Here is a 27,613-nt window from a genome sequence, read left to right on the forward strand (position 1 = left end):
AAAATATAAGTTTATGTTGAAAATATAAGTTTACGTATAAGAACGTTGTTGATAATTTTTTATCTATAGGCGCTAAGAAAAAAATAGTTTTAGCCCTTAATAGTATGAACAGTAAATAAGGAACGTTGTTGAATTATTTTAATACTAGACCAACGTCTCAAAATAATGACGTCGGAACAGAACTTGGCTGTGCACCAGAAATTAAAGAAAAACACATTTTACCAGGTGCTACAACCATGAATATCTAAAATGGGGATTTCTTTAGCCCAAATCTATGAACGAAGATGTACGTTTGCTCCCTATCATTCGCCATGAAGTTTTTGTTAATGATGCTATGAAATCTCAAAAATATTACGACAATTTAAGTCTAAACATTCCAAGCTGGAAAATAAACCATGTGCATATTTTGAGAGCGAAAACAATAATTAAGATTATAAGAAAAAGCATATGAATGAAACTTTGTTCAAAATAAATTACTTCTAAAATGCTCATACTAGTTGCACTTCGGATTGCTAAAACCTAAATATTATTTACAATTGGAGGAAATTTTAATAAAGCCACTAGTTCACGAATTTTACTGGTCTGCAGACCAAAAAAGTTTAAGAACCGCTGTAAGATACAGGTGACAGGTGACGGAGGACGGAAACTCCTGATGTCTAACAAAGGTAAGCAGGTATATGTCCCACGCTCTCCACTATCTTGAACCGGCAGCTCCCGAGTCCCAGGAGACTGTAAGATACACGGGAAAAAGGTCATGTCAACTTCAATGATTGAACCTTGAGTTCTTTTCTAAATATTTACTTCAATGGAAATTTAAATACTCGGTGCTTTGACAAACTGAAGTCAAAATCTCCTCCAATAAGTCAATAAAACAGTTAATCACTTTTTCTAACAGCTTAAAAGTAGTCAGCCAACTGACTTTTAAGTCCTGCTGCAGTCAATAAATTCCTGTGATCGAAGGAAAATTCAGAATATCCATTTTCTTTGATTTCCTTTCAGAAGTAAGAAGCAGAAATATTTACTTTATTATATTCAAAACGCCGTTAAAATTTAACGTTAATTGTGGAGTAAAACTTAGTTAAGTAAAATATTAACACGCCTGAAAATTAACATGGTTTACATCTATTATTTTTCTTCAGTTAAGAAAAATGTTAACTTAGTATAAATGATTAAACTAGATTTACGACGTATTTTTTCTTCTTTTTTATTTTTTTTAATTCAAACTGTTAGATAGCTCTAGTCTCAAATTCTGCTAAAACAAATCCTAATCCCCCATTTCAAGTTCAGTATTGACTAACATTTAAAACGCGAACTGTGTCGGTAAAAATTATGCTTAATCGGTATTTATCACGCCGTTCAAGTGAACAAAAATTGCGTGGAATTTTTAATATAGTCTAGCATCATCTAAAATAGGAATATTTATGTTGCTGCTGTTGAGAATATTTAATGTACTATGAATACTATGGATAACACATACATATTGTTAGTTATATTTATTTTCTAGAAGTCACTATAATTTCTATGGACTGAAATTTTCTCGGTGCTGTCATTAACATTTCAAGCCTAAAAAAGTCGGTGAAGATTTGACTTCCTTCCTATTTTCAGTACTCATATCGTACTGCAATTAAAAGCAGTCAACTCGTCATCGAAATTTCACTACTACTGTATTTTATAGAACTTTGAATTACTGCATAAAATGATTTATCCGAACATAAAATAGGAAAAGGAACAGACCTTTGTCAGCTGTAGAAACTTTAACTCCAGACTCTCCCAAAAATACCTAAAACAGGCGCTAATAACACTGCTTCTGTTAAAAATTATAATCTGCATGTCAGGATTAAAAATTAGAAAAATAATGCATTACTTTTGAGTAAGAAAGTTAAGAATAATAGTAAAAGAAATAAACAACTCATTTAAAAATTAATAAATTGCAGCATGTAATAAGAGGTGTAATAATTTGACGTCTTTCATAGCCTATACGAAATTACGATACAGACAAATATCAGTTATCGTGACAAGGCTGGAATTATTCTATATGACAAAGAACAGAAGTCTGTAAAGTTAGCCTTCCTAGTAATTTAATGTATGTTCTCATATACCCAGTCTACTATGTTAAATATTTAACTATCGAGACATGCATGCAATTTCATTAATTACAATAGATCTGTGAAAGACTAAATGACTTGTAGAACTCCGCAATCCAAATGACGATAGGATACCTTTCAACAATTTCTAAAGCCAATGTAGCAATATTTCTCTAATGTCCCAGAAATCAGTATTCCTGTCTCATGTCGATGAAAATTAATTTAATTTCGAATAAATTATCTCCCACCAGTAGACATATGTCTTGATTAATGAATTAGTGCAAAAGCAATTACTCGTATTCAACGCCGTACTGAGATTAATTTGAAAAAGCACACACACACACAAATATAATTTCAATATCAACATAACGACATTCGACATAACTTTGTATTAATCCTTCAGAATTGTCTTTCATCTTCCCAAAATTAAAAGAAGGTAGAAACTTATTCTCAAGCAGAGTGTTTCCCATATCATTCACTCTATGGGCAGTTAGAATAACGTATGAAAAAAGAAAAAAAAAGCGAAACAAGTTATGAAATCAGAGGCTTAAAACTGCTAAAGTTGGGATCATGAAGATTGAAATTAGAATTACCAACTAAATCTAGCATATTTTAACTGATGAAGAAAGCTCAATAAAATAGAATTCATCAAATGAAGATTTGGAAAAAAAATTTAGAAGAAAAAAAAATGAAATGAAACGTTCAGAGACCAGCAAAAGTTGAACAGCTAAAACAGTTCGTTTATCCCTTCGCCACATATTTTTTATTTTATACTTTAATGTGATATTGTAGGAGCTTGTTGATTGACTAGTGTAATATAACTAATCGATTGGTTTATTTGGCTAGTGTAATTAATCAACAAAGGAAGGCGCTGAAATTCAGATTGGTATAGGATGCCACTGAAGAGAAAAAATTCTAGCTTTGGTGGGGTCTTATTATCTAGATCAGCGTTTCCCAACCATTTTTGGCTCGCGTACCACTTGGTAGTACGTCATGCTAAATTGTATCACTTGGTAAAAATGATTGTATTTCGTGAAATTTGTTATTATGGGTGTGTTATATTATTTACATTATAAATTTTATAGAGTGACCATGTATTCACATCACATATTGAGACAAATTGCATTGAAACACGCTTAAACGTCATGCCGGATTATAAACTCACTGTAACAAATGTATTTATATATATGTATGTGTTTGTTAAGAGTTTCATATTTATCTACTACTTTGTCATATTTCATTTACTAATAAATGGTTTTCATAAAAACGCAAAATTATAAAAAACAGTAAATATATTTTCTTATCGTAATCTAATCTTTTTATAAAATAAATTTAATGAGATCCTTATGCTTGTTTCCAAGAACATAATGTTTTTAAATTTGGTTCAAAAGATGCGAGGTACACCCTTAAGTCTACAGTTGCGTTCAATCTGTTTAGAAAAAGCTCTTTCTACTAATTCCGTACTAGTAAAGGGTAATGATAATTTAAGAGCTTTCTCAGAACGTTGTTCATATTCTTTATCAATGTTTAATCAAAAATTAATTAGATTGTCTCGTTTGAATTCTACTTATAAAGTTCTGTCACATGATAATTCTGTAAAATTTTCTTTATCTTTTATTGATAATGATGTAGCTTTTTCTAAATTTTCTTCATGGAAGGGGTTTGAAATCCAATTATCATTTGTGTTTTCGGGTTTTTGAAAATACTCCATGAAAGACAATTTTAATCCTATTAAATATGCTATTATATTTTCTTGCACATCTTCAGACAGACTAACCTTATTTTCAAACAAAAAGATATATTGAGTTTCGAATACTTTTGATTGATTGCTATCGAACACTGTTTCCAAAAATATAATTTCTTAATCCCACTTTCAATTTTATGATTAATATTAAAAATCGTTATCGAGCTGTTCTGAAGTGTCAAATTTAAGTTACTTATTTTCAAAAAAACATCAGATAAATATGCAAGATCTTGAAGCCAATTCAAATCATACAATTTCAAAGAAAGATCAAAAGGATGGTCTTAAAAAAACTGTACTTCTTGTCTAAATTCGAATAAGCGGGTTAGCAGCTTACCGCAAGATAGCCATCTCACTTCTGTAAGAAAGAGTAGAGAACTTTGAGGACTCATCAGTTCTTCGCACATGACTTAAACATTCTTGAGTTTGTGCAGCTTTTCCTTATAAAATGAACAATCTTTACCGCATTGTTGAGAACGAGTTCAATTCTTCTGGAAGGCACTTTGTTACTAGATTTTTTCCTATGGATACAGCAGTGGCTCCAAATTACATTACGATCTACAATTAAGACGCCTCCGCGAAGACCATTATATAAACCTTACAATGACTTGGCATCATCAGTACACAATCCGCAACATTTTGACGAACTAATACTTTTCAATATAAAATAATCATCAATAGCTTTAAATATTTCTTCACCCGTTGTGCGTGTGGAGAGAAAGTGAAAAAGTAAAAGATTCTCATCAAATACATTGTCTTTAATTTACCTAGCAATAACAAGCAATACAACATTGTTTGTTACGTCTGTGGTCTCATCTACTTGAATTGAGAAAAATTTACTTTTTTTTTTATTCTCTCCATCACTGTTTCCTCGATATCCTCGGAACATATCGTGAATTCTTCTCGATGCTGCATTGTTTGAAAGAGGAATACAATTTATTTTTGGGCATATTTTTCGTCAATAATAAGGCCAATATCAATCTTTATACAAAGTAAAATTAATTGTTCTCCTATTTCATGACTATAACCACATTTGGCGGTATGGTAACTAATACGATAACTAACATCTACTGCACGTTCAATTATCCTTATTAGCAGGTAGAATGTACGATGATAAAATAGACATGTTCTTTTGCTCTTTTAAACGTTTAAAAAAATCACAATCATTGTTTTTGTAATCCGTATGTTTTGTATGTAGATTTCGCAAAAGAAACAAAGGTCTCATGCACCCATTAAAAACACTACCTCACACAGTACACACTTGGGCTTTGAAGTCTTCGTCTCCAATGTATGAAAAACCATATTTTATATATTCATCACACTATTTTCTCTTAACGCTTCTTTGAGGAACTGAACACTGTGCAATTTCAACGTTTTGCACCGAATTTTTGGACCTGTCATTTGTAGAACTCTGTAATACATCACTGTTCGCGTTTTGCTAGAGATTTTGGCACGTACAGGTTCTTAACCACTTATCCATAGCTTACTCAAAAGGTTAATCAATAAGTTTTAATAAGCAAAAACTATACAATTACAAACAATAACCTGTCGCTTGTAAGCCGCGCGGTGAAGTTAACGAGAGTGAAGCGCCACCATAACAGTGGCCGCGACGTCTCAAGTTACTGATGGCTAACGGCTACATTTAAATGTGCACTCCAAAAACAAAAACAAAAAACGATATCGATAGCCGGATTTTCGATCACCTACTGTTCATATTAAAAACTTTGTTGTATAATATTATTAATTAAAAGAATTTCATGAATTATAGGAAAAAACGTTTCTATGATATTTTCAGTTCAAAGGGGCTTTGCCGTTGAAGGACTATTGTTTTCGTTTTGCGATTTTGCGTTGAAAACTTTAAAAGGCTGCATAACTTTTCAAATCATTGCCACCAAATGCTATCGCTCTGTATTATATTTGAAGAAATTAAATAATGAAGAATCGGCATAAATGTATGTATGTTTCTCGCATTGTGATAAAACAACGGTATCTAGAGTCATCCAGTTTTGAATGACGAAATCCTACTGCGAATGTGAGCATCTGAAAGCCCAAATTTGAAATATGGAATTTGTTTTATTATCGATTTCATATTTTGTAAACCTTTAACGAATTTTTGATTAGCAAACTCAACGATTTAAAAGCGAGCAATGGGAACACTCTACTGGGAAAAAAACTTTTTATCTCCAGCGCGCGGATCTGCGTATCGGAAATTCTAAAGATATGCTAATTTTAAAATTATTTTGCGACATTGCTGTTGAACTGAATTTTATGGTTTAAGTGCAAAGAACATGATATTTAATAAATAAAAATATTTAATAAACACAAAACGTTAAAAAAACGCCTCTTTGGACGGAATTTAAAATCTGTCCGCCTTTATTGGATTGGATTATTCAGTTAGGGCAAAGCACACGAGGGCTATCTGTCTAAAGGGAGGGATGCCTTTCGTGGAGGACTTTCTAGGCGAAACTGGCTCGTATACACGTTACACATGGAGAAAACCACGAAAGCGCCCATGCAGCCAGCCCGTTCGCGGGATTCGAACCTCAGACCAAACTATCGTGTTCAGCGTCTTTACCGCTCGGCCGCTGGTGGGCCCGCCTTTATTGATCATTTTTCGTGTACCACCAAACAGCAACTCTCGTACCACCGATGTTACGCGTTGGGAACCCTGTATTATTTCTGCTCAGTTTAAAATAAAAAAAAATCAACACTTTCAAAATATACGAAATTGGTATCTTTTCTCCGTTATTTTTCATTTAGGAACTACACTGTGCCTTTCGTTTGTTTTTATGTGTCTTCAAACTAGATCTTGTCACTTTGTTAAAAGAAAGCTTATAATTTTTTTCCAAAGTGTTCATAACTGGCATCTTTTCTATTCCTTTTCATTTAAAACCTGCATTATATCCTTCATTTATTTATATATTTTTGCACGCTAGATCTTACATCTTTGTTAAAACGTCTTCTTTCTGCAGATGACTCTTGTGCGCTCATTGGTTTGCACTTCACAATCAATTGTAAGTAATTGTATTCTTGAAGAATACAATTACTTACAATCATTCGTTATTAATAGAGTATTCATTATATTTGTTACTGGCAAATCCTCAAGAGTTATTATACCCATCTTAGACTGATTTCTGCTGTAAAAAGCATTCGCAGTAACTTGGTTGTCTTTCTCTTAAGTATTTTAATAATTTTTTATCGTCAAAATATTTAAAATAACAAACTCTATCTTCTTGAAGCTTCGCACACTTATTGATACCCGTGAATTTATCTCTTAAGTACCTCTCTATTTTCTAATTTTCAAACTTTAAACCTATTTTTTATTTTCTTATGTGCGAGCATGCCTTTCAATGGAATTAAATATCACTTACTTGATTTTACTCTGCTTTAGATTTTCTGCCCTTCCTCATGTATATTTTGCTGCTGAAAGTGATCAAATTCTGTATTTCGAAACTCGTGCCTTTTAACAAAGCTTGCGTTTTTGAGTTTCACTACATGCAGCTATATTAATTACTTACCTTTTAATTATTAATTACTTTATTTCTATATATAGCCCATGATTACTGATTTCAAATAATATTTTGCAATCAATGATTACTTACATCTTTTAAATAATAATTTGTAATTTTTAGCATAAACTGAAACAATCAAATATATTTTTTGTATTCAGAATTTTGTGATGTAATAAATTAAATCTCTGCTTAAACCAGAAAAAGCAGCTAAAGTACTTGTTTTCTTTTGTTATAAAATTTTTAACCCAAAATCCCTGTTGGAATGTACGAGAAAACTTGTTATTATCTGTTGTGTTATTATCTACTTATATCGTCGCAACTAGGTTGCTTGAAAATTTGTAATTTTGCGAAATTTGTTTATTCAGGATGTGTATGCTGTATCTGCAATCAAATTTAAGCTGTTCATTTACATTACATTTCTCAAAGAAATAATAAATTTAAACCTTCGGCATTTACTTTCAAAATCTGTTTTTCAATGGAATTTCATTTAACATTTATTTCTTAAGCAGCTTTTCCTAGACACAAGTGGCAGAGTGATTAAGATCACTGAATACTGGTAGTTCGATCTAGCTTGGGTTCAAACCCAGCCGAATGGGCTGCCGGCATGGTTGGGTTTCGTTGTCTTTCCCACGTGTTACGTGAATGCGAACCAGTTTCCCTCACTTAGTTCTCTACGAAGCATCCATCCTATTGGAGAGGATAGTCCTCGTAGCTTTGTTGTATTCGAATAACCTTATTTTCTCAGAGCCTTTCAGTTGCCTTTGGCCTTCTTAATGAGACTAATTTAAAGTCAGCATTATTAAATATATTTATAATTATATTCTCATTATTAAATATATTTTTCTCAGACCATGTTTTTTATTTTGTTTTCAGATAGCAGCAATTGTGGGATTTCTTGCCCCTTGCACGCTTGTCGTTACGATGATTTTCTCAAATAGCGTGTTACTTTTGTGTTCCAAAATTTAACTTCAGATTCATTTCTTTAGAAAATGAAAACGTACATCACAAACAGTAAGTCCAACTACTAAAATTTTAAAATATAATGTCATTTTTATATTGTTTGGTTAATATAAAAATAGAGTTATCGGAGGCTGACTGCTAACCCAAAATTTTGGTTTGACTCCCATGGAAAGCTTGACATTATACGTGTTGCCTTTCCCGCTCCTTTTTGGGGGTATAATATGAATCGCTCCCTGTGGTGCTTGTAGACAACGTTCTCGGTAATTAAACAATAAATGACCGATGGGATCGGCCACAATTCCTGATGAATACTTAACTAGCAAGTGTCCGTCCATTGGGGGATTCGCTAAGTGAAGTATTTTTCCTCAGAAATAATATTCAAGAAGAGGTATTATTTAACGTTTGTTTGCCTTTAAGATGAAACATCTAACACGGGTCATCAATAAGAAAATTATTATGTTTTGAACGCTGATGAAGTATTTTTTTTTATCTTTATAAATTTTAATTTCGAATTTCGTTTTCGTATTGGAATAGAAAAAAAAAGTTTTTTTATTTAAACAAAATTCACTCCTCAAGAAAAGATTTAAGGTTAAATTGTCAAATCCTTTTCCTTAAGAAATGAAAAAGAATATACTCAATTTTACTAACAACGTGAATGATAAAAATATATGTATATGACAAAATGCAAATAATAGGATCATGAATACGGTTTTATCATTTTTCTTAAGCTCGATATTGAAAGCAAAATAAAAAAAAAGTTTATTTCTTTAAGTTTGTAATATTCTTTAGAAAAACGTGAACATTTTGAACATTTATTATACTTATTCTTTTTTTTTAATTTTAGGTATCCAGAATCATGAAACAGGAATGTACCAAATATCAATTCAAGATCAAAAACGTAGTCCAGAAGAGAAAAATTATTCCAAAGTGATACAGAAAATCCTCATGCCTGAAACTTAGGATCTATTAACTTTTATTTTAATATCAGTGATGCATTATTTTATCCCAAACATAATTCACTTAGTTTCCCCGCCGTAAAGTAAAAGCGTCGAAATGGCACCAAGCGCAGAGCTTGAAGAGATCTCATTGCCATTAGGAAATAAGATATCTGACATAGCAATAATTATAATTAACCTTACGGAGACGGAGGAAGCTCCTTGGAATATCTCAGATTGGACGAACAGCTCTTTAATGGAAGACATGACAGTATACCAGTACGTTGAGATGATATTAAAGGGCACAGTACTGGCAACCATCATACTGCTCACCATATTCGGAAACCTCCTGGTCCTACTAGCTGTAGGATTTACTTCTAATCTTCGTAGCACGACAAATATCTTTATTGTAAATCTTGCAGTAGCTGATCTTCTCCTGGGATTGAGCGTCCTTCCTTTCTCAGCTTTTCTGGAATTGAATAACAAGCAATGGATCTTTGGTACCACCTTTTGCAATATCTGGGCAGCTGTTGATGTCCTATGCTGCACAGCTTCTATCATCAGTCTCTGCGTGATTAGCGTAGACCGCTACGTAGGAGTCACCCGACCTTTGGCATATTCCAACATTGTGACCCATACCCGAGCTGTTGTGGCCTGCTTTGCAGTCTGGATCGTTTCTACCGCCATTTCTGTGGGTCCGTTGTTTGGATGGAAAGAGCCTCCTCCGCCAAATCCGTATGTATGTGAGGTGACCAAGCAGCTCGGTTACGTGCTCTTTTCGGTCACCTTCTCTTTCTATCTCCCCAGCGCCATAATCTTCCTCGTCTACTTTCGTATCTACAAAGCCGCAGTGAAGCAAACCAAATTTCTCGAGACTGGCGTCAAAGTAGTCAAATCGGCTGGCCATGAGACAACCAAAGAGTTGACCTTAAGAGTACATGCTGGCGCTCATCATGTCCTTTCTGCTGCTGCCCGCAACGGTACATATGGAGACAAGACTAGTATCAAGATGACGATGGCTAATTTGCAAGGACGTCTGGCGAAATTTAAGAGACAAAAGAAAGCTGCTAAGACCCTTGGCATCGTTGTGGGCGTTTTCATACTCTGCTGGTTTCCATTTTTCTTCATTCTACCTCTCGGTAAGTTAAAATTTAAATCAAACTTTCCCCTGATAGCTAATTAACACTTTTCTCTTACATTTCATTTAAGACCATAATATCAAATAGCATGGATTTTTTTACTAATTCATTTAAAGAACAGCAATAAAAAATAGTCAATGTATCACAAACTAAAACCTTTTCGATTTAAAAAATAAATTGCTGTATGATGTATAAAATTTAGTGTTTTAAAACTTTATATTTTAATCATATGAGAGCAGAAATGCGATCATTAATTTTGAGAGTAATTTTATCACTGAACAACTTATACAAACGGTAATTAACCGTGTTTCAATTATTTTTACGAATTTCAAATTCATTGCAACATTTATCGGAAGTACAAACTGTAAATCACTTTACGCATAAACTCGATGACAATAACTTCTAAGTTTTAACGTCAGAATTAAATGTCACGGTTCAAATTTAATGTCTTGCAACTACGCCCATAATGGGATATGATCGACAAATGACATCAATAACAATCCATTGTCTCCGCTGAATTCTGCCTCGTGTGTGCTAATTAATTTTCTTTTTTGATTTCATTTTAGAAGTTTTGATAATGACGCTTTTGGTCAAGTATTGTTCTCAGTGACTTAAAAGTCGGGATCTTTTATGAAATATAACAATAATTTTATGTCTGCATTTAAATTTTAGTGTTTTGTATTTTATTTTACAAAGAAAAATTGAAACAAAAAAAACCCACTGATGCGTGGTATTTAATGTTTAAAAAATAATGTAATAAGACTCTTTGTATGGAAATGTGCATCTTATTTTTGAGGTTTCAAAATATTTGCATTAATTTAACATATCACAGAACACTAGTATATGTTAATGGAAGTTGTACTACTATATATTGTTTCAAACATAAACTTTTTAGTCTATTTGCTCTTATGAACACAATTTTTCCATTTCTATTGTACTGTGTCTTAGTCTTACTCCAGATATGCATAAATATCATAGTGTTTTCTAATATGTCATTAATTTATCATGCATTCTATCTACTAATCTTCATTTACAATATACAAAATACTGTATTTATCAAAATTTTGTTACTGGAAGTTGTAGCTAGAACATAAAAGTATTATTCAATATATATGACGCTTGGTATTCACCGAGTGAAGCCGAATGTTGTATGTAAAGCTTTGAGCTTAAATAGGCGATTCATTTAAATTTATCCGTTTGCTTTTTGTTAAGAAGCTGCATATGAAACAAGGAATAACTCCTTAGCTACTTCTTTGTGTTATATATTCTCGTCACTTATATGGTACATGAAAACAGATATGTTGTAAGCAAAGAAAGCGATTCAAAGTTTAGTAAAAAGGGTAAGTAAATGTTACTTTTTTTAAATGTTGCTAACACAGTATCTTAATGCGGCCAATAAGAAAGGTAAGTTTCTATAATTATTTTCATCTGGGCTACATTACAACGGTGGTAACTGATACATAAGGTAGTGAAGCAAGAAATAAATGTTTTCTTTTGTTTATGTTCCCAAACTTAAGGTGAGTAGTGGTAAAGTAATGATACCCTAATATGCCCAGGTAAGGAAGTAGCAATGATATTTTCGTAGAAAACGAAAGCTTGCAACAAGTGCTTGACATTTTGAAACATTGAATATTTTTATATCCTAATTTGTTGTGTTATTCATGTATACTAATTCCTTGAGCTTTCTTTTTTGTTTAGACGCCAGCTATATGTGTTCTCTTACAGCTATTGAATTGCGTGTGGCTATGTAGAACCTACTGTTTGCAAAATAAAACATAAAACAGGAAATCATCTAAGAAATAAACTACTTTAGTTCTCAAACAAAGGAAAGATTGGTCCAGCTAAGAAAACTTTTATTTTTTAATTTTTAAAAGAATTTAACACAGCTGAATAAAGCGAAATACTTTCTAGTCTCTCACGTTTCTAAAGACTTTTTATTTTCTGATGTTGTATTTTGCCATGTATCATATATTTTTTAAATGTAATTTTATTTAAAAAAATAAATCCTTGGAAAACCTTTATAGTGGGCAATTAGCTCCCTTTTCATCTCAAAAAGTAACATGGATAACTACCTATGTCAATGCTAAAGCTCAGTAGGAAACATTTTGAAGACATCGCTAAGAGTTTAAGGTATATCTAACAGTTCTAGTTTCTGTTGCGCTCAGTTGGAATAATACATGCTTTTGGGCGTAAATGGGAAAATAAACGAGAAGTAGCTTGAATTTTTTTCAACAGATTATTTAAGCAAGAGATGATTTCTACACAAACATTAATTTGAAATTTTATTCTTTATACAAGCGATCTAAACATAAATTAGTATGTCTATATGTATATAATGTACACACCGGGCATTGCAAATATATTCATATGTAGTCAAAAAAGGTATACTTAAATTTATTAAACGAATATATGTATTACTAATTATTTCTCAATTAGTGTTTTAATTGTTTCCAACTGTTTCCTACTACCTGCAGCTTTCTTTATTCAGTATTTCCTCGGTGATTGCTTGCTTCCTTCTGTAAAATACATTCTCTTCAACAGTTGAAATCTCATCAATCATATTAGTTATATTTTATACATATATGCATTATAGGAATAGTTATTGTTAATATTTCTTCCTCATTCTTCAGAAAAATAAAACTTAATTTATTGTATTAAGTGTATTTAATATTTAATTTTCTCAATCATTCTTAGTTTGTAACTACAAACTGTTAAATATCGCGTTTTACAACTCCTGCGAGGTGCATACTGCTATTAAAAGCTTTCTCTTATTTCATATGCTTTGTGTATGTTTATTATTATGCGTATATTTTTCTTTCATATAAATGTAAAATTTGTGGTAAATTTTTATATAAATTTTCAACTTATTAAGATTTCTTGATCCGCTGAATAAAGAGACAGGTGGTAAGATGAACCTGATCTTCAATAGATCTGCAAAGCCGATTATACTCTGTCTAAGCAAGGAAGGAAAGTAAACTACTACACCTGTACCTCTGACAAATAACCTTCAAAGTAACCTCTGAGAAACATCAACGTAGTTTGCAAAGTATAGAACATTGACAAGCGTACTGAAGTTCACTTTAATTATAAACAATAGTAGACATCAAGAGGCTCATTAAAATCTTGTTTATGACTTAATTCACTGTTCCTTTAGATTTACTGAATTATTTTCTGTCATTAAGTCGGGTCGATCTATTTTTATGTGGCCGGTTCTACTCGTGCTAAAGCAATGTGTAAGATTCCATACGCAATGCAGACAGAATTTCACAAGCTAAAATATAATAAAATATTCATGCACATAAGTAAAAAATATATTAAAACTTTTTTACATTAATAGGAAAATGACAATAAATTAGTATAAAATAAATTTATTTTCTAACTTCGATATATTGCACGGATCATCACAAAAAATAATTTAATATAACCGTAAATATGGTTATAGGAAAAAAAGTTTAAAACTTAATAATTTTAAGAATGAGCCTGTGAGCCTATGACCAAACAGAATTTGCAAATTAATACCAAATTTTATTGGTAATATAAATTAGAAAATCGTACAGTTTTAATGTGACCTGAAAATAAATAATATGAAATTTAATCACTCTCAAATTTTTTAGACAGTAACGTGGAGATAAATATATAAGGCCGAACGTATTTTTAAGCGAATTTACATTTAATTGCAAACTAAAACATTTTTTTCTAAGCGACACTTTTTTTAATCTTACCATCACTGGGGAACTTAATTAAAAACAGCATTTAATTATTTCTGCGACTGTTTCACAGCTTCACGAATTTATTTTGCTGCATTTGGATTTACGAAAGTCTATCTACAAACCTTATTTTAAAGACCTTTTATAACATTTATATCCCTATTACTGAATGCAATCCATAAAAACGTGGTTAGGTTAATTTTGTGAAAAGCGTTTTCATTGAAATGGAGTATTATGCACTCTATTCTCTGGCAGTAATATTAATGCTGAGATAAATCGAAATATCCTAGTAGAAGGTTTCTCATCAGAATGAAATTCGTGCAACTGGAGATTTATTCTTGTATTATAACGTCATTCATTTCATACTACAATTTTGTTTTATGAGCACTGTATATACTGCCGTTATCTTGTTACAAATTCCGTTCTTCTTGTGTAATCAGGAACGCATTTTGCGTCGGATCTTCTACTAGAATACCTTGATGTATCTCAGTATTAATACTATTCCTTGTGAATAAAATGGATATTATTCTTTCCTGATAAATTGTCTTTCTCCTCTAAAAACGAGCCCTTTAAACAGTTTTTCACTGCAACATAGAGCCATTAATTCGCAAAGTCATCCGAACCATACAAATGATACTTTGTTCCATCGGAAAATATAACATTTTCCCATTTTCCTTTGAATCAGCATATTATTTTGCGTGTTTCAAAGTTGTAAGTGTATTGTTTTTTGTTAGACTGATGATCTGTTTACCTTAATTTAAGCTGATTTAACGTTCTGATTCTCTGAATTTAAGCTTAGTATATTACATAACGCTTGGCTTGGAGAATATGAATTGAATTTATAAAACTTTACTGTGGATATTAGCCAAAAACCCACAAATTTGAAATGCTTGGGATGAGAAAGCCGTCTACCTGGTAGCTGAACAACAAATCTATTGGTTCAGATTGATGCTTGAACTACATGCATTAGAAAATTTTGAGAATTTTGAAGAAAATTGTTTCTTATTATATTCTTCCGTCACTTGGTCAATATTCTACTTTACTGCAATTCGTGAATATTATGTGGGTTAACATGAAATAGTTCTTATTTTCATTAACATTCTATTAACAGTTGTCAGAAATGAGCCCCCCCCCCAACCTAGGCACTTGCTACATTATTCCTGCTACTTAGTGTCCCGCACGTTGTTATGTAATACTGTCTGAATATTCAGCAGAAGCTGTATAATCTTATAATACTATTGATAATGCGTATGGGAGTATTTTAATACGCATATGTTTTTAATATTGTTATGAAAATGTATGCAGCACAATATAGTCTATTTAGCCTGTTTAGCTTTTACGCTGCTTCAAAAATCTGCGTAATTTCGATGAAGTATATTTGCTTTTCTTTTCCACGCTATCATAAAACATTTTACAAAATTTATTTACAAATATTTAAAGAGCTTTATTGAATTGGGTATGACAAAGTGTGTTAAATGTTTTAGTTTAAGTCTAAATCTGCATTCAAATACTGATATAACCAGTAGTTACTATAGAAAGTCTCCATTTCTATTCGGTTGAACTTACACAGACCATAAGCATTGTTTTCAAAATCAAAACTTCTCAAGCAAAAACTATATTATACAAACAAGAGCTTTTATTTTAGCATTTAAATGTTTTTAATACAACAGCAGGGGTAACTTTAACAATGTATTTTAAAGAAGCAAGTTAATGCAATGAACCACATAATTTGTCGCGCATGGTGGAACGAAGAGATTGTTCACGTAGGAGCTTAGTTAAGTACCTTCCGGAGAAACGCTTCTATCGTCATTTCTTCAGCATAACGTAGAGTTCACATGAATGTACCTCTGCTCGTGAACTTATTTTACTATAGCAGTAATAGCCTCTTCACTAGATGCTGTGTGGAGCTTGCAATCTTTGAAGGGGCACTGGAAACACTCAATCATTGCTAGTGGACTATGGAAAAGGCTATTTAAATTTGAAGAAATTGGATTATTATACTTTCAACGTAGAAGAGGACGAAATCGTGTTGAAACACAGATCCTGGAGGATTCAGCAACAAAAGTGTCAGAAGAAAGGGTGTCGACCATTAGTTTGGCCAGCATTAATTTCTAGCGTACTGTGCAAGAATTTGATCAGAAAGTTGCTTTAGTTAACAAGATTCTCTGGAACATCTTATATTATTCCCACAAGCCTTCGTTTAGTTAGCAGATTCTACCTCCTTATCTTGTACATGTTTGCTCTTCTCACTGCAGTCCCTTACTAGCTGTGAAGTCAATACTGAATGGTGCTGGAATGTTCAGTAGATGAACAAGATGCGTTTTCGTTTGTGTAGCGGAAATAACAAGCATATCTGTTTGAATATAGGCTGCAGAAAATCCCGATCTTTCTTTAAATATCCATTACACTCACCTAAAGTAACACTATGGTAAGGGTATTATGCATCACTCATTCTCAAGCATTTTATTTTGTCAAAGATTTCACCTTCACGCTTCTGGTAATACACTCCGTCTCCAAGTAGAGAAATGCTTTGTTGTTACAGAATTCCATAATTCTGGCAATGCAGGTACGTCAGAGCCTTGGAGCAGCAGGCTTCCGATAGGGCAGTGCTTTTACATATATAATCAGCTGTGTTCGAGAATGAAAACGTCATTCATCGCCACTTTCCCAATGTCTGACTTACCTGATGTCCAGACCTGAATTTATGTGATTTTTGGTTTTGAGGCTAGCTAACAATCGTGGCAATTATAATGTCAGATTTTCAAAACAAGATGAATGCTCCGTTTTGTGGTGAAGTTAGAAAGTAATTTTCCACCTTACTTCATTAAGACGCTACTAAAAGTTTATAACATTCCTAAAAATATTTACGGCCGTGGAAAGTTCAGCCCTAAATATTTTCAGAACAGATGAGCTTTAGTTTTAAATACCGTGCGTACGCGAAAAAGAATTAACCACTTCAGCTGAGCACAAATTCAGCTCCAGGTAGTTTAAATGATAAGAATTAAAAATTTATTATGGTAAAGCAGGCTAAGGCTACTTGCTCAAGGAAAGAGAAGCTTTCGTAGAGGATTTTCTAAGAGAAACTGTTCAGTATATTTGTGTTATCGTCTAGCAGTTTTCTATATATGCTACTGTGGTTTACATTTGTTGCATTAAATGCTTGTTCAAGTAATACTGTTATAAATTTTTATACAGGAAATATTTTTCTATTTTTCTGTAAAGTTTATATGTTTTTGGAGTCATCTAACTAACCGTTTCTTATTAAATGGAATTTATCAGATATTATTCATTATAGCAAGAAAAATATGTTTTAAAATTAAAAAAGAAGATCATGAGTATGCGTAATTAAAAATTCATCCTCGTGATGATCAAAGGTATTTATCTGACAACTAAAGAAACAGTTCAAACAATCCTAAAGTAGCATTTGCTATAAATTACACCTTTGCGGAATGTGATTATTAGGGAAAAAGTTACAGCTTGCGAAACAATTCTAAACGTCAAATTGAGTAATTTTACATTTACATACATAGAAATTGCACGTCTTAGTTCTCTTTATTTATGTGCTGTCTAAGTACATTGCTTCATGGTGATTGTCTTCTACATCCGAAAAGGAGATGAACTTCTCAAAACACATAAGTAAACATCGGTTATGAATGTCATTTTTAAGAGAAGAAGGTAAACGGCATCTGAAACTGTGCGTGGTCGTCTTAGAGAGACTTCACTATATTTCCATAAATTTTTTTTTTTTTTTTTTTTTTTTTTTTTTAAATTCGGAAATGAATTCTCAAATTTGTTCAGTAAAAATCGAAGATCACGTTCGTATTACATATTGTTATTTAAAATTTGCACCTTTTCTTGGAATAAGGTATCATTAATATATACGAATAATTTCTTAAAGTTAATTAAAACAAATTTCATTGCGTATAAAGTACTTTAAATTTTGGAGCATTTTCACCAAAAACATCTAGTACAGCATTTCATTTGTTACGTTACGTTACTTTCATTACATTATGATACTTTAAGTTACTTTCATTACATTATGATATGTTACATATGTTACGTTACTTTCATCATATTATGTAATTACAGCTTTAATATTTCGTGCGCCTGGCAAATTTCCAGTATTTACTGTTATTACGAATTTTAAAATCGATGATCTTTAATTTATCTTAGCTCAAAATTCATAATATTAGTGACTCTTGCCAGATTAAAAGCAGATTTTATTCAATTTTAAAATTATAAGTTTACATTGAGATCGATTATACATTCCGTTTCTTCAACTTTACGTGTGTTGATTTCGGTGTAAATTTTTGTCTTATGTCGAAAACGAACTAGCAATATTTTTTGCTAAATTTAATGCAAATTTCCTTACTTATACGCCACAGACTGTCATTCTGTAAGTTTGCGGCATATAAGATAAGAAAATATCCAATGAACAGGTAACGAATGTGAAGGTGCTAATAATAACTATGCATTAAATATAGTGGAAAATATTGAAATGTTTCAATGAGAATCTTTGCAACAAAAGCAGACACACAATTACATCGAAATTAGAAGAAGCACATTAGAAATCATGGTATGTTAAAAAAAAGAGACTTGTTTAAAAAAAAACTTTCATGTATAGTGAAAGTTTTAAGGAAATTCATTTTTTGGTGAGGAAGTATTTAAATAATGTTGACTTCAGAGATATTTAAAATGTACCATGAGATTAGAAATGATGGCCTATGAAGTAGGGCTAAATCCTTTTTTTTAATTTCTTATTTCATAATCCAATATTTTAAGGCTTTTCTTGAGCAATATATGATAAATTGCCAGGGAATACAAGTCTTGTATCGCGTATTAGCGACTTACCCATAACTTTTCGCAATGTGAGGAAAATTATTTGAAGATGTAGAAAATTGTAAGTTTTGTGTCTGGAAAAAGATGTAGAGGAAAATTTCACTTTTTAATGTAGTTATATTAATCGCCCAGACGGGAAAATGGTTAGTGACTCTGACTGCCGTACCGAAGGGCTCGGGTTCGAATTCCTGAAAAGGCATGATGTAATTTTTCGGTCCCTTAATAGGAGGCAATGGTGACCCACCTATTACGTACTTCCATAATAAAGTGACCGTCGCTTCCGACCTTACTAGTGGCCAACGCCTATAAACGCCAAGTGCCCGCTATTGGAAAAAATATATATAATTTTATTAAAGAAATGCTTTCTTTATAGCAAATGAAAATTGTTTACATCGCACGATCAGTGACATGCTGTGAGAAAGCTCTGGCGATTAATCTTATTCGAAATCTTGATATTCTGTGATAATCCTTTACTTACGGCTTCCTACAACTGTCTTACTATCCTAGAATTTCCAGTGGAGAGTACTTTCCTGTTCCTGAGTGCAGTGCATCACCAGACACGTATTAAAAGGATTACCGACCCAAGTCATCTCTTAATCTTCATAAAGAGGCCCTTTTCAGTACACTCCGACCTCGAAGATTTCATGGACACTATATATATGTAGATTATTTAGTTCGTCTGTCACTTCAAATATTTTCCATATATATCAATCTAACTAAATTGGTTTCGAGAATATCTACATATAGATTTAAAAGTCATAGACATGTGGTTCTTTTCAAATCTACTCTTAGAGAAACTAGTACATAGAGAAAACGTAGCACAATAGTATGAGAAAAAAGACAAATTCGAAGTAATGTTCTGCTGCGTAACTAAGACACTGAAATTTCAGTTAAATATATTCAATGTTTATTTTTCAAACTTACTGTGAATTGAGTACGAAGGAAAAACTTCAAAAGTATTTTCTTACATACATTTGTTTACACCTAGTAACAAAATGCTGAGATTTCACTCCGAAATAAAACTTATTACATGAAAACTTATCTGTAATTACAGATTTTAAATACTCTTGAACATTTTAAAATAAATTATACGCATTTAAAATTTTATTTAAAGGATTTCTTGTATTAAAGTTCTTTTCCATTTACCTGTATCCTTACCATAAATTTCAATTATAAAAAACGAAAACTAAAAAGTATTATTTCAACTCTCTGTAGTTCAAAGGTTTACATTTTCTATGATAAAAATTAAACATTATCTATCGAGCTCAAGGAAGAAACAAATACATTTCTTAACATGAGTAGTGCAGTTCTAATGACCGTATTTTTATGTATTATAATTTTCTGTATAAAAATTCACTGATTAATGTCATATGAAAGCGTTCTATTCATTATTAAACATTATGAATTATGCTATTAGACATGTTAGTTAGATCTGATGATAAAACCAAATCGAGATTTCGAACGATTTAAAATTCTATTCATTATTAAACATTATGAATTATGCTATTAGACATGTTAGTTAGATCTGATGATAAAACCAAATCGAGATTTCGAACGATTTAAAATCTAGCTGTTAATAACCTTTTATATTCGCAAATCATTTTCTATTTTATTCATAACCTGAACGTAACATGTTCCAGAAATTTATTGACGTCACAGTTGCTGTTTTATATTATCTTCCAGAAAGTGAAATACACTAACGTTTTGTTCCAATATAATTAGATTTAAAACCCCCAATAGCGACTGAGCATTAATAACACAGTAAATTTACAAAATTAATACTTACAAAGAACGTATGAACACCGCGTTTTCAGCTACAAAAGTTACCAACTGAAATGTTGAACGGAAAGAATGATTCCTTCTGGAGTTGATTGATGAGTGTCATGGCCTTCATCTTATGAAGGGTACATTTTCCCCTGTTGCTCCTCGCACATATAGAGTCATTATGATGCAGTAATCGAAATTCGGGATACATCAGAAAAGGCGATGTCACGCCTGTGATTTGTCCATACCTGTGGCTGAACATACCATTGTAGTTACTGATTCCTGTGCTGTAAGGTCAAAGGAAACGAAAGCATTACTGACGTCATCGCATGCACATGAGAATAATTGGTGATGTGCAACACATCTATTTGTCTGACCTATAATATGAGATATACTGCTCAGACGGTATAGTGGTTACGGGAGCCGACTGCGATACCGAAGGGCCTGGGTTCGAATCCATCTCGGAGAAGGCATGGATGTAAATTGTCTATCCCCTCGTAGGAGGTAACGGTGGCCTCCTATTAGGTGCCTCTATAATAAAATGACCACCACTTCCAGCCTTTTTCAGGCCAATGTTGAAAAGGCAAGTGCTCGCCGTTCGATAAAACGATATGGCTGTACGTTTTCTAATAGCGATGCGGACTATATGTTTGATGTCTCGGGCACATGTCAGAGTGGGGGAGGGCGTTGAGATCCAGTACACTGCCCTCCTGGATCCGTTCGACTGCAAATTATCTTAACTATCTTTGGATCACGACCGGTAACAGTTTCATGGTACTATTATTCCGCAGATTCTTCGGTTCTTCCGCGATCGATTTCCGAGATATGCTGGTATGAACTAGTTCTTACAGGACACATAACACTACATCCACCTAGCATACACAGAACACTCACACAAAATGTAAATGCAATATTTGAATGAAGGGCCCACCAGCGGCCGAGCGGTAAAGTCGCTGAACACTGGTAGTTCGGTCCGAGGTTCGAATCCCGCGAACGGGCTGGCTGCATGGGTGTTTTCGTGGTTTTCCCCATGTGTAACGTGTATACGAGCCAGTTTCCCTTAGAAAGTCCTCCACGAAGGCATCCCTCCTCTTAGGCAGATAGCCCTCGAGGCTTTGCCATAATCACACACACACACACACAATATTTGAATGAAAACCTGGAATTTCAGTTTCATTTTATACCGCTTCGAAATTTCATTACACTTACTTGTAATATGCGGATGCTGTAAAATGCAAATCATTTGCAGATTCCACTTTTCATGCAAGTTCCATCTTTCATGCATGCTTGAGGTTTGTTTATTCGCTTCCTTTATAACGTAACAATTTGGTGGCCATCAGGGTAGTAATACAAATATGATTAAAATAAAGTTTATTTAAATTTATCTTTATCTGCCATAAATTCTGTGAAGATGATAAGTTCTTAATCTCAGTGAAGATCCCCATTTACAGATTCATTGATAATACCGCTGAACACTATTAATGACTGGCTTTTTAAGGTTTGCCAATTGGCAGCAAAATGTAAGATAGCTTTTCCTTGAACACTGCATGTTAGCTAGAGTGTCTGCTGTTTGCTTTCGTTGCTTTCTGGTATGCAACCTGGATGCGAGTCAGTTTCCCTTAAAGAGTCTTCTCTGAAACTCTGTTTACTAGGAAATTAATGTACCTGAGCTTTACTGTAAATATATTCAGGTAGTAAACCTGAATACACTTTCGCTTTCCTGTAAAGGCTGCTCCTGTTGCTTAGCTAGAACATAAATGTCCCTTTCAAAGAAGCAGTTTTCCACCATTTTAGCTAGTGAAAAACAAATATTATTTCGTTAGGAATAATGTTATTCTTGAAAGTTCAGACTATAATATAGCTTTGTTTATCTCACTACTAATTTCTGAGAAAAGGCAGCGAAAGAACACATGATGTTAATTTGAATATACATGTATATATATATATATATATATATATATATATATATATATTACTCCTCTAAAATCTGAGTTTTTGCTTTATCTTTGTTGATACGTATTTTTTTTTCCTAAATTCGATCCGTACCGAGGAATATCAAAGAAACCTGGGTGTAAGGCTTTAAAATCTTTTTTTTTATTCTGAAAATATATTTCTCAGTGCATGTATGCATAACACAATATACACACAATGCATTTTTGGGTAAACGCAACCTAAAAGTTTCCATCATATGCATTTTAAAAATAGAAAAACTGTAATTCTCTATCTGTCACGCAAGAATCTGTTAAAAAAAACTTTGTCGGTGAAACTCTAAATCTTTTTTCTTCTTGAGTTTCTCTAAGAAGATAAAAGAGGAGAAAATCGCTTAGCGTAAGAATCAAGGCTACAGTAGGAAAACGGCAGTTCCTCTTGATGCATTTTCTGAAATGTTCTTGTTGCCATTGTGGGGATGTGACAACCCTGACTGTCTAGTTTAAGACAGATACTTCTGATGGATCGACTTTACTAGGTTTTTTTTCCTACTCTGAAAATGGATAGAGCTTCAGTAGATTTCAGAATTCTTTTTATTCTGAAATTTGGTCATGTTAAGTTCGAACAACGATACTTAGTTTTCTCTGCAAGGCTGTCTTTGTGTTAGCGTGAATGAGATAACGAACGAAACTAGGATTAGTAACTGTACATTTTATCAATAAGACATGTAATAAAATATTTTGGTAAATAATAGTAACGATTTTTCCGAATGTTCAGACTAGTGCTGTAAAGAGTTTTAAATAAAATAAAAAGTATGCCTGAATTACATATGTGTAACACTTTGATATACTAATGAAGACTAAGCTTAACATATTATATGTATGTGCAGTAAAGAAGTTAATGTAATAATAATATAATGTAATGTTATGTATAAAAATGTAATGTTATGTATATCATCAAAAAGCAAAAATATTCTGAAGTATAAATTGTTAATTTTGGAATAATAAGAAATAAAAACAATAATGAGATTCGAAATAAAATAACTAACATTGCTACGCTAATAAACTTTACTTACTGAATAAAAACTACACGTCTTACCTATTTTCTAACAGGAGTCCGTTAAACCACTAATTTTAATAGACTTCCAAATAGCTTGAAGACATTATGAGTTATTTTCTGCCCCCTTTCCGCATGCTTTCACAGTGTCATTAGAAGCATACTCGACGTGTATTCTAGAAACTCCGGGGTTCGAGTCCCAAAGAAGACAGTGCACATTTTCACGTCTTCTGCTTCAAAAAATACCTAATGACTCTACAAGTGGCGCCCAAACTAAAAGATGGTAAATGATAATTCGTAACCATGAGGATTTAGCCATTTGGTCCCCTAATCCCCATTCGCCCTTTAAAAGGTGGAGTATATAAGGTACTTTTTCACTTTTTTCAGCATGGCTTCGTGGTGTAATTGAAAGCATGCTCGACGCGTATTCCAGAGGTCTAGAGTTCGAATTCCGGAGAAGGCAAGGTTGTTAACATCCCTTCTCTTCATAATAGGCAACGATGGCCACCTGTTAGGTGTTTCCATGATGAAATAGCTATCATTTCCGAAACTTGTAGTGGCGTTAGGCTAACGGCTATTAAATAATGGATATTAAAGGATAATGGATATTACATAAAGCCATAATGGCTATTAAATAAAGCACCCGGCCATTAAAAAATATATATTTTAAGTATTTTATTTATTATGACCTGTAATTCAAGAAATTTAAAGCTACATTTCAGTTTATTTTTTCTCTTTTATTATTTTAGCGTTTTTTGAATGTTAAATGTAGATTTAAAATTTAAAAGGAACACTTTGCTATTTTAAATGCTTCATAACTATTTCGTATTTTGTTTCCTTTTGTCGTGAAAATGAGAAAAGCACATTCATCATACTGTTATTAGAAATAAATAAAATATTCTGTTCCGATTATCATCTCGAAACTAAATATTCAAATTTTCATTCAACTAAAAAGTACATTTTTATTTCGAATGCATTGTGTATTTTAAAATAAAGAAGCGACTTCATTCAAAGGCATGTTTTCCTTTCACAAGCTTGTTCCTTAAAAATTCATCTTTTTCTTCACATATGAGGCTCGAAATGGTATTTATTACCTCGTCATTTCACTTGAACTGGCACACCCTTCTTCCAGTTACCTTTAGAAGATTAATGTAGATTATGTAATTATGGCAAAGCTCACTGCCTGATGGAATTCATGCCTTTTGAAGCACTATCTGAAGTAATTAACACTTCACATTAAACATGAGGAAAAAACATGAAAACAACCGGTGATCCAGCTCTTTTTTCTGGGCTCGAACTTTGTCAATAGATCCATCTAGTCTTATAATAAAAATGCGTATCTTTGACTAGCAGCCGGCCAACCGGTATAGTGGTTAGCGTCGCTGACTGCTGTGCCGAAGGGCCCGGGTTCGAAACCTGGAGAAGGCATAGATGTTTGTAAATGTATAGTGCATAGGTAATTATAGTGTCGGTGCGGCATGGCGGCACTTCAAATCTGCGGCCAGCCGAAAGTCCTCTCGTGTGGTTTGGTGAAAGGGGGGAGGGGTGGGAGACCCTCGGACCCGTCCTCCCCCCACGGGTGCTCTTCATCAAAGTCGGGTGCGGAACTGAGCAAAATCGCACTGTCGCCTGAATAGTGCTAAAGGCTGTTGCCAACGTCAGGCTCCTTGCTGCGAGGTATTTCGTGGGCTTGGGCTGACTACGTCAGACAAGTGAGCAAAGTAACAATAGCATCTTTGACTAGCAAAGTTCTAGATGCCTTCTGGTCTTCACATGCAGATATTTTACTTGCTCCTGCATTAGAGTGTAAATTAAAGATTTTTCTGTGCTTTTCACTTCCTACTTTAAAGACAATCCTTTCTCCAACATGATATTAAAGAATAAATAAATGAATACAATAATAAAAGAAAAGAGCTTAAAGCGAAGGTACTATGTCCGTTTAAAATGGTAACTATATGAACGAAATGCTATAACTAGAATAGCCTGCGGTGAAACACCTTGAAACCACAGTTGAAAACGTAGTTTCAATAAATATTATGTACATCCGTTAACGTTACGATAGATAACGTATTGAAACACTAATGATTCTCTTGTCCAAATCGAACGGGGGAACTTCGAAATACCGAATGGATGGGCTGACCCCTATGCGAAAGAAATGCATTTATATTTTTCTTTTCGACTTTCCAAAAGGAACTGCCCCATCAGTGGCCAAGTGGTTAAGACCGCTGAAACTGATAATTGGCTTAGGTTCGAGCCTAGAAAAGAAGGGTTGGATCAACGGTTGGTTTTCGTGTTTTTCCCCGTTTTTAACGTGAAGAGTCATTTTTTTAGAAAGTTCTCCACAAAGGCATCCCTTCCATTAGGCAGCGAGCATTTCCGTATTCATATAATCTACCTTAATCTTCTAAAGGGAACTGGAAGAAGAGCGGGCCAATGCAAGTCTGGTGACGAGGTAATACTTCCTCTGGTGACGAAGTAATACCAATTCGAGCTTCATATGTGGAGGGAAAGAAGAATTTTCAAGCAACAAATTTGTGAAAGGAAAACATGTTATTCCTGTGAATGTAAACGTTTTCTCTGTACTTTCAAGCTAATATTTAATTTATTTTGTTGAACCCAACCAGTTTTCGAATAGATAAGACTGCTTCGACCAAGGTTCGAATACCATCAAAAGAGGCTTCATAGATGTTTTTGATGATTTTTCCCATGCATAAGATAAATACGGCTCAGAGTCCCTTTGAGAGTTTTTCAAAAATGTTCCCTTTCCCTTAGCTAAGTATGTGTCACGTAAACTAGTAAATAATACTTATTGTTTATTGATTTAAAAAATTATCATCATTGCAGCTTTAGTAGTTCTGGTGCAGTTAGACCGGTAAAAGCATTGTTTATTAAAAAGCTAAAAGATGTGAACTTGTAACTTTTAGAAAAACTATTAACTTCAGAACTTAGGTTAAAACGTAAAAATGTTTTACAGAATTGCATTTTCTATTTCTGCAATGCAGAACAGGACAGGAACAGGTACAGGAGGCACCACGCCATCGCCATTGACAAAAATGTTATAGCCGCCATGCACTACCTCTCTAGCGTACCGCCCCTTCCACCGGGGACCTGATTACAGTACTTTAACACATAGGACATAGCACTAACATACTGTTACAGATTATTTACAATGCAAGAAGTTATGTTCATTACATAGCTTGTTGGTTTTGGCATAATATATGCTTTATTATACCTAGGGTGTTATATTTGAATTATGTATTGGATGTAGTAGTGTGGTAATTAGGAAGGTAGTGTTCCATTTGGTCCAAGTTCAATGTTCAGAGTTTAGCGATATTTCTGCAATGCAAATAGTCATCGGAATACCTAGAGTTATTTTTACAGTAGATGCGGTAAAAGCTTTGAAGGATTTGAAGCAGATGTCACTTTAGGCGGCATAGTATTAATCGTTCGAAATTCGGAAGCTGGGGAATTTTTAACACCAAGTATATTTTAAAACTCTTCGTGTTTTAAACTTAAAACGTGCTATTAAGGAAGCTCTTTCAGCTCTTCCAGTAATTTTACAAAATTTCAAAAAAGACTCTAATCAATTTATATTAAAATAGATTATAATAGAATTATATAATATATAGATTTCCAAACTGTTACATTTCTGAATTCTCAAAAGCAGTTAAAGCTTTTTTTCTTTCACAAAAATTAGTTATTTAGTAGCCCTGTACTATCTTTCTTGCCTTGCATATTCACGGTTCAAAGCTGGCTGTCATTGTCAAGTGAATTTCACGAAATATTACTTTATTTTTATATTGATGGAAGAAAAGAAGCTCGAGCACATTTAATGGGAAAATAAAATGTAGAAGTGTATGCACATAATTCAGTTTAGTATCGCATTAATTCGAATTACGGTTATAACAGCTCTTGATGCTACTCCTGCTGTACAATCATAAATCGCT

General features: G+C 33.0%; 1 protein-coding gene across 4 annotated transcripts in view; it reads left to right on the top strand.

Annotated features, from left to right (window-relative positions):
* The window catches only part of LOC118203800 (alpha-1A adrenergic receptor-like), a 151,851-nt gene that overhangs the window by 74,964 nt on the left and 49,274 nt on the right, over positions 1-27,613 (top strand). For 2 of the 4 annotated variants that reach the window (XM_085807631.1, XM_085807633.1), the window contains exons 3-4: positions 8,211-8,348; positions 9,142-10,371. In XM_085807631.1, the coding sequence (XP_085663757.1) occupies positions 9,351-10,371 (1,021 nt within the window). In that variant the 5' untranslated portion in view covers positions 8,211-8,348; positions 9,142-9,350. The remainder of the gene's footprint in view (positions 1-8,210; positions 8,349-9,141; positions 10,372-27,613) is intronic. The other 2 variants (XM_085807632.1, XM_085807634.1) reach the window with 1 other exon arrangement.

Source organism: Stegodyphus dumicola, chromosome X1 (assembly GCF_044657685.1).
Source record: "Stegodyphus dumicola isolate Sdum_Otavi_A_Nest chromosome X1, ASM4465768v1".
Classification (NCBI taxonomy): Eukaryota; Metazoa; Arthropoda; class Arachnida; order Araneae; family Eresidae; genus Stegodyphus; species Stegodyphus dumicola.